The following is a 12,915-nucleotide window of genomic DNA, read 5'->3' as shown; positions in this document are numbered from 1 at the left end:
CTGCCTAAGCGCGACTCGACTGCGTGTCTGTGTGCAAGATGCGGTGCACCTCAGTGAAGTAGGCGCTAATTCCCAGGCAATGTTGCAAATAAGCCAAAACGGCCAGAAACAGCATTTCCTTACCTGTGTAAGGGTGAAAGCCTTTAATGTTTCTATACAAAAATACCAGTTCACGCCGCTTACCGTATTAGGCATCTTACTGCATGTTCAAGTAGTCATTAGATTCATATAGTATTTTTTTCAAATGAGGAAATAAACGCTTGAATAGCAAGAACTATTGCAATTAAGCAAGACTTTTTTTTTTAAGGTTTAAATACTTTTTTTCTATTGTCACTGCCGTATCATGAAGATAGTAAACAGGAATTGCGGATCTATTAAAGTGTCTCGTATTGGTGAATTCACCTTGTGCAATATTAACCTGTGTGTTCTCCCAGTGCTCATGAGATAGGCTGTATTTCTTGGCTGTATTCTGCAAAAAAATACAAATAATTACAAGTGCCCTGAAGGATAAGAAACAGGTTTGAAAATTGTGTGGGTAATTTCAAATGCATTTTGCGCCACATAATGTACTTATTCCCCAAAAGCATCAAAAGACATTAAGGAGGATAATTAGTCCTTGCTACAGTTAGAGGATCATTCTAATAGCTCTGCACACACACGTTTTGATTTTCTTTGCTTTATGAAGAATGAGAAACAGGTGGTACAGAGCAGCAAAGGCTGCAGCTTATCGCCATGCGGTTATTTCACATTGATGCTGTAAAAGGTGTGCAGCGCTTTTTAAATACTTTCTGAAATGGCTTACACTTCATGGTTTTGAAGTCTGAAATTAGGAACAGGATAAAAGTAAAAACTTCCATTTACAAAGTAAACGTAGAGCGCTCCTGATGAAACTTCCACAGACGTCCGAGTGAGCAGGATCTAGCACGGAGCCACGTTAGTTCCAATGATGTTTAATTCATGTTTTACCTTTTCTGATTTGGGAGCCTGGGAGTCAGTTTGAAGCTTGTCCTTACAAATGCAAGCAGTCTCAAAATGCATAGGGGTAGATTAATGTTGCCTTACCTTCAAGATTAACACACGCATTTGTGCTTTTTCATTAACAAGCTTTATCAGTAATTACTGCAATTTAGTGACATTTCTTTTTAAGCTCTTTTGGGGATGGAAGTTAGGTTATGTTTTGAATCCAGTGTCCAATTTTTGTTGTTCACTGTGATTTCATCTGTCTGAACTGAGGTGATTTTTCTTTCTTAATATTGGCATAATCTTTCTCTGTGTCTGAAGTAGTGGTCAGGTTTTTGAGTAAGTACGTAAGAATTTTAAGTGAAGTCTTGTGAAGACATTTGACACACAAGTCACTATACACATGCCAATTTGCTGCGTTTCCTGTATAAGGAAGGTGTAAGTTTTCTGAATTACAGTCATTATTTTGGAGGAGGTGTAATTGAAAGTCACTGCCAAATTCTGTCAGTTCGGTGACCCAAAACATTCTGAAACAAGGTCAATCCCGGTTTCTGATGGTCAAGAAAATTGCAAAGTCTAGGAAACAAAAGTCACTTGCCTCGTCTGGTCCCCCCCCCTCGCACGTGGTGGCGTTCAAACTGCGTCAGCATTCCTCAGAAAGCTCTGTTGAGACAGACTGAATTATTTCTTTGTCCGGGGAACAAGGCACCAACACCAACTGAAAAATACCGAAAATACTTCTTTGTTGTGGGACTGCATCTAAAACTGGCCTTCATTTTGATGCAGATGTCTTGCATCAATTAAGGAGTGCTAGTAACGCGTTGCCCAGATGCCGTTTTTCTGTTTCCCGTACCTGTGCTAGGTTAATGATGGGCACAAGAACTGAATTTATTCTTTTTTTTTTCCCTATGTAGAAGGCAGACACTGAGGATTTAGCCTGCATGTTAACCACTCTTATATCATTGCAATAAAATTGTTTTAGAATGCTTTCTCACACAACTGACTTGTTTGCATGTTTTGTTCACGGTTTGGAGTGGTCCTGGAAGTTGAAAGCAGTGGAGTTTTCAGGTGAAAACGCTGCTGTATTTTAAAAGTACAGGATCCGTACAATGAAGTGCACCCAACGCGTCCGCTGCTGCCGCACGTCAAGTCTGCTGCGTTGCGTCTCGCACCTGTTGCAGCTAATGGGTTTTAATTACTTGGGATACACCTACACAAAATAGACTTGGGAGGTTTGGGGGGTTTAGGAGAGCACTGAACGCACTTCCCAATTAACCTGCTTTCCCGCTTTTTCCCCGAGGCAGTTACAAATTGAAAGCAGGCAGGGCAGACGGCTTCACCCCGTGCCTGTAGAGCTTGCCAAACAGACTCAGCTGCTTTTTTTGCAACGTGTAATTAATTAGCTTTATGCTGCTCACAGCAGGGCAACTGGGTTGTTTAATATTTGTGTTGCCAGAGGGCGGCGTAGGATAAATTTTTCAACTAAAACTATTCATTTTTACCTTCTCTATTTGCCTGGTAGATCCAGCAGGTACATTCTTTTAAGCTTTACATGCTGGAGTTTTGCACCACCTGGCATATCTTCTGTAGAGCTACAGAAGATGCGTTCTCAGCCCCTAAACTGCACTGGGATTTGCCCAAATCCCAGACTTCAATTCACATCCTCTGAAGGAAACCAGTAACTTAATTCCTTAAGGAGTGGTTTGCGAGAAGGCCGCTTGCTTGCCATTTATAGGATCAACTTTTTTCTGTCTGAACATCGGAAGCACAACCGAGAGCCGTCAATTAGATTGATACCTTTTAACGGTGTTTATTGCTTGTCTCACGCTTCACTTGCCCTTCTTTAGCGTCTTAAAAAATGCTCCATAACGTAAGGTAAGAGAAGGGGCTTCCGACGCCACTTCTAATTATAATTAATCACGTTTACTTTCCCTGTATATACACTTCACTTGTATAACCCAGAAAAATCTCTGGTTTTCTTGTTTATAAAAAGTCTTAAAATACCAAGTTGTTACTCATGAATGTAAAGCTCAACAGTTTTCAAAAATCTGTTTAAAAACCAAATTGCATGTGCGCATATAATGTTTACTGAACTTGCTGTTTCAGGTTACAACGGTGTGCGCTGTAATAATAAACTTTTCTACCAGTTACTGTGGGATTTTATTCATTTCTCAGGTAATATTCTTAATTTGTATGTCATGGAAAATTCTGCAAAGTCTGCTTAGACCCTTAGCTCGTGTTGCACATATTCCAAATTCCAGACATGCCTTGCAATACAAACGTGAGGTGTGCCTCGTGGAGATGGGCGCCTGCTAGTCCCTTATTGGAGAGGCTTCACGCAGAGAGTCCGTTCGGGTTAACTGCACAACGACAAAGCCCAGAACGGGTTAACTTGAGGTACAGTTGCAGTCAGCAGAAGTAGGTGAGTAAATGAGTGGCTCCTGAGCAGCTCAGTTACTGGCAGGAGACTGTGTGCATGTGTGTGCACATATATATAAATAGATAGACAGGTACCGTATATAAAGATCTGTTCTGTCTTGGGGTTTTTTGTTTTTTTTTTTTAACGTGACAAAAAGGTATTAGCTAGTCTTGTGCACTCAGGCCCACAATTTGAGAAATGCAAGAAATGACTTCCCAAGAACAACATAATTCTTTTTATCAAAGGACTGACTTAAATCCATTAACGTCATAGATTCAGACTGATGGCTAACCTGTGTTAAGAACTTTATCAGACCTCATCTTCTCCTGTGTTTTCCCCATTATGGTAAGAAAATTTTAATAGCCGATTTAAAAAGAAACTGAGACAACTCATTACCTGGGAACAAGCCATTAAGGTTTCCTGACTTAGTGTTTTCCTCTTTCGCCAGTCTTGCTTTTTCAGGGGTTTTTTGGTGATGCAAACACAAGAGTGGGAAAGCGTGCATGGTACGGCCTAGAGGCATTCTGTGGTCAAGGCATTCTGTGATCACATCTCCCCTCCTCATCTCCTGCCTCTGATACTGAGCTGATTCAAAGTGTAAAGGGAAAATGAAAGCATTTACTTATTGCTCGTTATCCATATAGCCCATTCCAGATCCCAGTACTGGCACTGCATTTCTTCCACGTTCCTTTTTTCCCCCCTCTTTCTCACAGAGCTCATGACAGCATCTGCACCTGTTCTGGAAAGGGATTACACTGGGCATAGAAAAAAGCTGATGCGTGAAGCCCATCTGAATAGATCAGGTAGCCTTACCTACACAAAATAATCCCACTCGACAAGTAAATAATTATCAAGTAATTATCTTTTAGTGAGTTTCCTGCAGAAGTATTCTGTGATTTGTGGGTTGGGCTCGATGATCTCTCAAGGTCCCTTCCAACCCAAAAGCATTCTATGATCTTGGTAGAATGTTTTAGATTGAAAAGTTCTTTATTAACAATTTTGAACAGTTTATTATTAACACTTTTGAACTGTATTGGTAAACTTTTGGGAAGACTTTGGGAAGTGCAAAAAGGATTCTAAAAGTCAGCTTCAGGCGATGAAACAGAAATCGCTGTCTTACTGCAGGAGCTGAGCGCGGTGTCGTAGTAAGCACTGAGTACTCTGAGCGTTCCGAGTGTGCAAGATACCTGTATTTAGTATGTTGCATTCATGAGGTATCAAAATAGGCCCTATATACAGCAATTCCTTCTCTCACAGGTTTGTCTGCTGAAGACGTCTTCAGGAACTTGGAGACTTCTTCATGTTCAATTGCTTGGTGTAACACCTCAAAAATCCTTAAAAGAAAGGAAAGGAGCAACATCGTGAATATGCTGTCAAATGCAGCGTACTTCCCACCTGACCTCAGTTCCTTTTGGAGCCCTTTCCCACCACGGAGGGCAAGTCATTTTTTTGTTTAGACCAACCGAACGCGATCGGGTGTACGGTTCAGAACCACGAACGTGGCGTTAACTCCAAATTAACTGCCAATTAACCCCCAATTAACTTCCGTGCAGCCCTAGGGCCGAGCCCGGGGGTGGCAAATCCCAGCAAGGGCAGGCAGCGGCCCTGGGCCCCCTGCGAGCCCCTCGGCTGATCTCAGAGCTCTTTCCCACCTAAGCGATTCCGTGGTTCTACGGCTGCGGCTCTGGAGGGCGGCGGGAGGGGCCCGGCCGCGGGGCCAGGCCCTCCGCCCTGCCCTTCCTCCGCCCTCCCCGCCGCCGCCGCCCGCCTCCTCCGGCCCTCCCGGCCGACGCGCCCCGCAGCCCCTTAGCGCCCAGCGCCTGCGGCCTGCCTCCGCCTCACCCGCCCTGCGGGAGGCCGGCGAGCACCCGAGGGGCCGCCGCCGGGGCCGGGGCTCGCCCCGCCGCCGCTCAGCCGCCCGCCGCCCCGGCCCCGCAGGGCGCCCGCTCCCGCCCCGGCCACCAACAGCCACACAGCGGCGGCGGCCAGCCGCTCCCGCCCTCCCCATTGGCCGTTCCTCTTGTCAGTCAGCGTGGGGGCCCGCCCCCTCCGGGGCTCGCGGGCGGTGGGCTGAGGGGAGCGGCGCCGGGGCGGCGGGAGGCGGGCGGCCCTGCGCTCCGTCAGGCGGCCCGGCCCCCCGGCCCCCCGGCACCCCTTCTGGCAGCGCCCATCGCCGCTCCGCCCAGCCCAGGCCGCCTCTCCGCTCAGCACCGGCGTTCGTCCCCGGGCAGCTGAGCCGGCTGCGGCGGTGCCGCCGGGGGCCCCGCTCCGGGCCGCGGGGTGAGGCCTCACCGGTTGCCTTCGCCCCTGCGCCCCCCCCGCCCCTCCCGCCCGCCGCTGGGTGGGGCGGCTCGGCTTCTTTAGCTTTAAAAAAAAACCCGGGAGCAGCCCAGCTCGGTGGGCGCGTTTCCAGCTGCAGAAAGAGCCCTCTGGGGTGCGCCCGGTTCGTGCGGGCCCTGCGCGGCCTGGCCGTGTCCGGTGTCGTACGGCAGCACGCTTGGAGGAGTTCGGGCAGAGGAGGCGGCGCCGACCGGCTGGAACACACGGATGTGCTCGGGAACACGGGTATGTTCTGGAACACGGATACGTTCTGGAACACGGATACGTTCTGGAACACAGATGTGTTTTGGAACACACAGATGTGTTTTGGAACACACAGATGTGTTTTGGAACACACAGATATGTTCTGGAACACACAGATATGTTCTGGAACATGGATATGTTCTGGAAAACACACATATATGCTGGAACACACAGATATGTTCTGGAAAACACACATATGTTCTGGAACATGGATATGTTCTGGAAAACACGGATATGTTCTGGAACACGCAGATATGTTCTGGAACACACAGATGTGTTTTGGAACACACATGTTCTGGAACACGGATATGTTGTGGAACACACAGATATGTTCTGGAAAACATATGTTCTGGAATACACAGATACATTCTGGAACACACGGATATGTTCTGGAACCCGCGGATATGTTCTGGAACATGCAGATGCGTTCTGGAACACACAGATATGTTCTGGAACACACAGGTGTGTTTTGGAACACATGTTCTGGAACACGGATATGTTCTGGAACACACAGATATGTTCTGGAAAACACACATATGTTCTGGAACACGCGGATATGTTCTGGAAAACACAGATATGTTCTGGAAAACACACATGTTCTGGAAAACACACATATGTTCTGGAACATGGATATGTTCTGGAAAACACGGATATGTTCTGGAACACACAGATATGTTCTGGAAAACACACATATGTTCTGGAACATGGATATGTTCTGGAACACGGATACGTTCTGGAACAGACAGGTGTGTTCTGGAACACACATATGTTCTGGAACACACGTGTTCTGGAACACACATGTGTTCCGGAACACACATATGTGTTCTGGAACGTGTGTTCTGGAACACATATGTTCTGGAACATGGGTATGTTCTGGAAAACACACATATGTTCTGAAACACGGTTATGTTCTGGAACACAAAGATGTGTTCTGGAACACACAGATATGTTCTGGAACACAGATATGTTCTGGAACACACATGTGGTCTGGAACACACAGATGTGTTCTGGAACATGTGTTCTGGAACACGGGTATGTTCTGGAACACGGGTATGTTCTGGAACACAGACATATGTTCTGGAACACGGATATGTTCTGGAACACGGGTATGTTCTGGAAAACACGGATATGTTCTGGAAAACACACATGTTCTGGAAAACACACATATGTTCTGGAACACGTGTTCTGGAACACACATGTTCTGGAACACACATGTGTGCTGGAACACACAGATGTGTTCTGGAACACATACGTTCTGGAACACGGGTATGTTCTGGAACACACACATATGTTCTGGAACACAGATATGTTCTGGAACACACAGATATGTTCTGGAAAACATATGTTCTGGAATACACAGATACATTCTGGAACACACGGATATGTTCTGGAATACATACGTTCTGGAACACAGATACGTTCTTGAACACATGGATACGCTCTGGAACACAGATATGTTCTGGAACACACACATATGTTCTGGAACACACAGATATGTTCTGGAACACACAGACATGCTCTGGAAAACATATGTTCTGGAATACACAGATATGTTCTGGAACACGGATATGTTCTGGAACACACAGATACGTTCTGGAACACACAGATACGTTCTGGAACATGGATATGCTCTGGAACACACAGATATGTTCTGGAACACACGGATATGTTCTGGAACACAGATACATTCTGGAACACAGATACGTTCTGGAACACACAGATACGTTCTGGAACACGGATATGTTGTGGAACACACAGATATGTTCTGGAACACACGGATATGTTCTGGAACACAGATACGTTCGGGTAATCGAGGAGCTGTTGTGCAGGAAGGTACTGGGAAACTCCCAGAAGCTGGGGTTGTTGAAGCGGTGCTGGTGCTTGAAATGGAAAACAAAAGGCTTGCAACAGCTGTGAGTGGAAAAAAAAAACCCAAAGAAACAAACCCAAACCAGTTAATATAGTCAACTTCTTTTTCACGTTTATATACGCATAAAACACATAGTCTGGGCTGAAATAAGGGACTTTGCTTACATCTTTCTCTAGTTAACGTGGTAATTGTGTATGGTAATACACCATGCTGTCTTATTTAATTTTTTCCATCTCTGGATGATGTGGTCAAATTTCTCTTTCATTCTTTACACATTCTGCTTTAAGGTTAGCCTCGGGATCCAGGCATACTTGTCTTGCTGACTGTTTCTTCTACCTGCCGCCTGTTTTCAGCTCCTGGAACAACTTCAGGTTTGTCTCGTTCTGATTTTAATTCTGTGACTATAAGGGGGTTTTTTACTAAGATCTTATTGATTGAAAGTTATTAACTTCCTTGAATGTTGACGCATTTGACACCTGAGTACAACCGAAATAAAAGGTGACTTGTTTTTAATCAAAGACTAATTACCTGACTTGATTTCTTCCTCTCCCTCTCTCTGTTACTTTTGCGTTTTGTCAAAACTGCCGCACAAAAGCCCCGGCTGCTGCTGCTGGCGCTGGTTATAAGCTCCGCGAAGGAGGCAAGGTTTACGGCTACGTGGAATTTGAACCACCCTGTGCCCTCTGAGGCTCGGTCCCCTCCAAGACTCACGACCACATCTACCGTGCAGAAATTAGGCATGGAAGATGATTGAAAATAATTTTGAACAGCCTTTAAATATGAAATGAGTTTCATCTAAATTCAGTAGGAATAAAAATAGCTTTCATTCTGCCTCCATAAAAACTGAAGACTTTTCTGAAATATAGGTGATGAGGAGGGAAGAAGAAGAATTCTATAATTCTATAGCGGCTCCACTGGACCTCTATGGCCATAGCTACTTCAAACCTTACATTAATTCATTTCTAAGGCACATCATTATTTTACTGCCAAAACATGTTGAATAATGGGTTGCAATCACTATGTTGCTGTAATGTTATCTTTACACTCTAGTTTTGTTTTATATTTGTTTCTCGCTCCTATCATAACACTAAACAGCGTCTAAGAGCTTTTGTCTAGTACTAGGTTGAGATTCAGCTTTTTTTTTTTTTTTTTACCTTCTGAGGAAAGGGAAGTTTAGAAAAGGCATCAACAGAAAACTCTTCAAGCTGTCTATGGACTGGATCTAGTGCCGGGGGAGTGGTGTGGCTCAGTGCACGAGCTCGGCTACAGCCTGCGTGCGAAGGACACGCTAAAACCACCGTGGGGGCACCTCTGCCGTGCCATTGGGACGCAGGTAGTTTCTGAGCCCAAAATGTCTCTGATCAGTGACGAGCAAGACTGTCCGCAGCTGTCTGATGGCTGCTGCTCTCAAAGAGGCAGCTGCTCATGTCCGCGTTTTATAGACAAGTGATATTTCATCAAAATCTTGATGAAATGAAGTTGGCGACTTCTTCCCTTCCTGAAGGAGGACATAAGACTGTAAATTCAGCTGTTCCCAAAGGGGAAATGATGTAAATACCATTGCCTCTAAGTCAGCTGGATGATAGTACAAAACTGAACTTCTGTAGATGGAAGTGTTTGGTGGAATTCAGTTTCAATTTTGAACAGCCTGGTGAAGTAGAGGCACCCTGATCCTTGAGTAGTCTTTGGTTTTAAATGATGTATTGCGGCAGTTAGCAACTCATCAGCATTGCACCACAGTCAGAAATGTCTCAATGTTTTATCTTTTTTTTTTTTTAACATCCTCTTTTAGATTTGCTGTCACTTTGTATTCAAAAACCGTGCACTTTTCCAGTGGGATCACTTCTGTTTTAAAAAGGGGAAAAAAATAAAAAAAAAGGGGGAACTAAATCATGTGTATTGCAGGGTTATGTTTTTTCCACACAGACAGCAGTGAAGAAGAGTATGTTAGAATCTGTTCTCTTACAGCAGCTGCAGTAGGAGAGTCCTGGGCTATGCAGTTATCTGCTTCTCTTACCCTACTAGGACTGGTAAGTCTGCGCTTTTTGTGCTTTTTTTTTTTTTCTCCTTACGCTTTGTTCGAGAATGCAGGCACCCACTTACTTTATTTGAAAGAGAGCAATATTGCTAAGGTTACCGTATTTTAGCTTCTTACATTAGCACTATGAGCGTTTTCAAAGCAATACAGCAACATTTTTTAGCGTGTGAGGATCTAGGTACCTGTGTCCTGTTTTTCAGAAGCAAACGAGGCATGCAGCATTCCAAATTCCATTGACTTTCAGCAAGATGTAGACTGCCAAGTACTCTCGTCTCTTTCGAAAATGGCACTTGGTTCCTTAAGTCCCTTAAGTCCTTAAGAAAATGTTGTCCTACTTTTTGCATATGTAAATGATTCTGTAGATAAACAGTTATGCTAATGTAACCAGGAGCTTAAGCTAAAAAAGAACCTCGAAAAAGAAAAAAAAGCAAATGGTTGTACTGTGGCAATGTTTAAATTTAGGAGGGAAGTCGAAAATTTCCATCTCTCAAGTAATTGGAGTTTTAGAATAGCTTTCTGGAAGGAGTATGGGGATTAAAAAAAACCCCAAGAAACAAAAAAAATGGTGACCCAGCGTATCAAGTCTCATTGCAGAACAAATAAGCCAGAGTCTATGGTTTGGTTGCTGATAGTTAGAAGCAAATGAGTTCAGTGAGGAGGATCTTTCCAGTTATATATCAAATATCATATGAAATTTGCAGAGGTTTTGTTTGTGTGGAGAGCTATCTAGGGACCTAGCTATCTAGGGACCTGCATGGCATTACTACTGATGTAAATTGCCAGCACTGTGAAAAGTTCTAAGCCTTAACTTTCCATGATGTAAGTAGAGTTTTTGGGGTATGTCGTTCTTTGGGAGATGTACTATGTGCTCTTCAGTAAAACTGCCTCATCCTTTGCCTCTCCCCGCTATGTCAAACCATGAGCACACTAGAGGTGTGTGAAGGTACTTGAAATATGCGGAGATTAAAAAGACATTTGAAGAAGAGAGGGATTTTGTTGTGTTCATCTTTCCCATTCCTCCATAAGCGGAGTGGCGGTGATCTTTTCCTTAGTGAGTTTAGGTCAGACTTGGCTCTAAATGGAAAGGTTCCCTTTGATTTTTAATGGTAGGTGAATTGAAAAGGAATTATTTTGAGAATAATAAGGAAGGAGATTATTTTGGGACATACTGGCTAGCTTTTAATTATTCATGTGTAGATACACAAACATACTACTCCTCACCACTATTGGGGAAGACAAATTAACTATATCTTTTAAAATCATCATTAAGAGGGACTCTAAAAACATTTGTCTATGTGAACTGCATTTTGGATGCAGTTTTCTTATACTTCAAGAACCATCACCATTTCTTGAAGCTCCTTGGCATCTCCCAGGAGGGCTCAGGCCAATTCAGAATCAACCTCTAAGTCTGAATTTGATTGTGATTTCCTTCCTATGTCACCTCTTTAGTTCTTAGAAATTGTTGTCTTTCAGTGGAAAAAGTTGATATGCAACTGATGGTAGTGACATAGACAAGTAAAATAATTTTGCTGAGTTTTACAGCTCGTAAGTATGATCTGTCTCAACTAGCCACAATGCAGAAGAGATACCTAGGAGCAGAAGCGGTATTACAGATGAGGAACCTGGTTAATGCCCTTCCTATGTCTTCAGAATGATTTTTTTGTTTGTTTGTTGACATGGTGTAGAGGTTAAAATTGTAGAAAAGCACCGAGTTTACTGTTTACTAAAAAGAAATGTTCTAGAGAAAAAGAAAAATCACAGGCAGTCTTTATAAAAAGCACATTGTTCATTTTTTTTTGTTGTTATTCCTCTTTTTCCAAATAAGTTTGAGGTACTCTGCCTGTCTTTCTTTCACTCACAGGACTACATGGGACTCTGGTGATTAGGCTGTTACTCACACTTGTCATCATGTTGGCAGAAGGCATCTTAACTGGACTTGTGTATAAGGAAAGCTGTCATCAAGATAAGCCTCGCAAATCTCATGCATCCACAAAGGATAAAGAGGGAATCTGGAGACAGAAACTTGTCGACAACCCAAAAATTAAAGGCTTTGCTGATGGACATGAGAAGCCTGATGAGATCTCTGCTAAAAGTAGCAAAATGGAACGTGGGAGCAGTCCTCAGTGGAGACCCATAGAAGAGGTACCTGCAGAAGATCAGAAAACACTTGTTAAAGGAACCGTGTCACCACCTTTACATATCCCCAGAAGAGAACAACATCCTGAACAGATGGATTTGTATAGATCCTGGTCATGCAACAGCATTTATCAAAACTACCCTGACTTACACATTGGGGGAGACCGTGTGGGGGACCATACATGTGATTCAGGTTGTGTTTTGGACCATGTGTGTGATGAACTTCCCAATGGCCCTGTTTTACTGTCCATAGATATTCCTCTAGGTCAGTCCCCTCCATGGGAGCATCCCAAAAAGCCAAGTATGAAGTCCCTGCCTGGCGATGACGCTGGAGAAAGGAGTATCGTGCTTTGTGAGGAGCCTCTTTCAAACTCCGTGCTCAACAAGTACATGGAAACAAAAGTGGCGGAGCTCTATAAACAGTTCTTTGAAGAAAACTTGACCAGGTGTGGTTCTGTAACAAACCTCCTCACCTGCAGTTTGATAAGGAATAACCTGAATCAGATAAGCTTTCAGATATCCCAGGAGCAGAATATGGAAACGTCGAAAGCCAGAGAAGTGCTCTTGCACTCTTTAGCTCTGTTTAGTTTGTGCAACACTACCAATAGGTATAGCTCTGAATTTAGTACTCCAAGCTTACAAATCTCAAACCCAATATGCGTGAAGAAGAACTGCAGGATGCAGTTCACCTCATGACTGATCTGCTTAGCTGAGGAGATGAATATGATTTGGATATGAATATTTCCCTCTGAGGATTAGGTTGGGAAACGAAAACATTTACACACTACAGACTTTTTCAAATAAATATTTTAACGCTTAAACCATACTTTGTTAGGGGAGGAAGTAAAGGTCACTGTTTTCTTTTTTCTAATATAGAATTTGAAATTAATTTCTCTCTAAAATGCTGGA

General features: G+C 43.7%; 1 protein-coding gene across 1 annotated transcript; it reads left to right on the top strand.

The window, feature by feature from the left end:
* The first annotated feature begins 9,810 nt into the window (after positions 1–9,810).
* Positions 9,811–12,702, top strand: LOC104024650 (TLR adapter interacting with SLC15A4 on the lysosome). Its single transcript, XM_009479733.2, has 2 exons — positions 9,811–9,862; positions 11,732–12,702. The coding sequence occupies exon 2, from the start codon at positions 11,779–11,781 to the stop codon at positions 12,700–12,702; it is 924 nt and encodes a 307-aa protein (XP_009478008.2). The 5' UTR covers positions 9,811–9,862; positions 11,732–11,778.
* Positions 12,703–12,915: the final 213 nt, after the last annotated feature.

Source organism: Pelecanus crispus, chromosome 13 (genome assembly GCF_030463565.1).
Source record: "Pelecanus crispus isolate bPelCri1 chromosome 13, bPelCri1.pri, whole genome shotgun sequence".
Taxonomy (NCBI): domain Eukaryota; kingdom Metazoa; phylum Chordata; class Aves; order Pelecaniformes; family Pelecanidae; genus Pelecanus; species Pelecanus crispus.
This window is presented reverse-complemented; position numbering and strand designations above follow the sequence as displayed.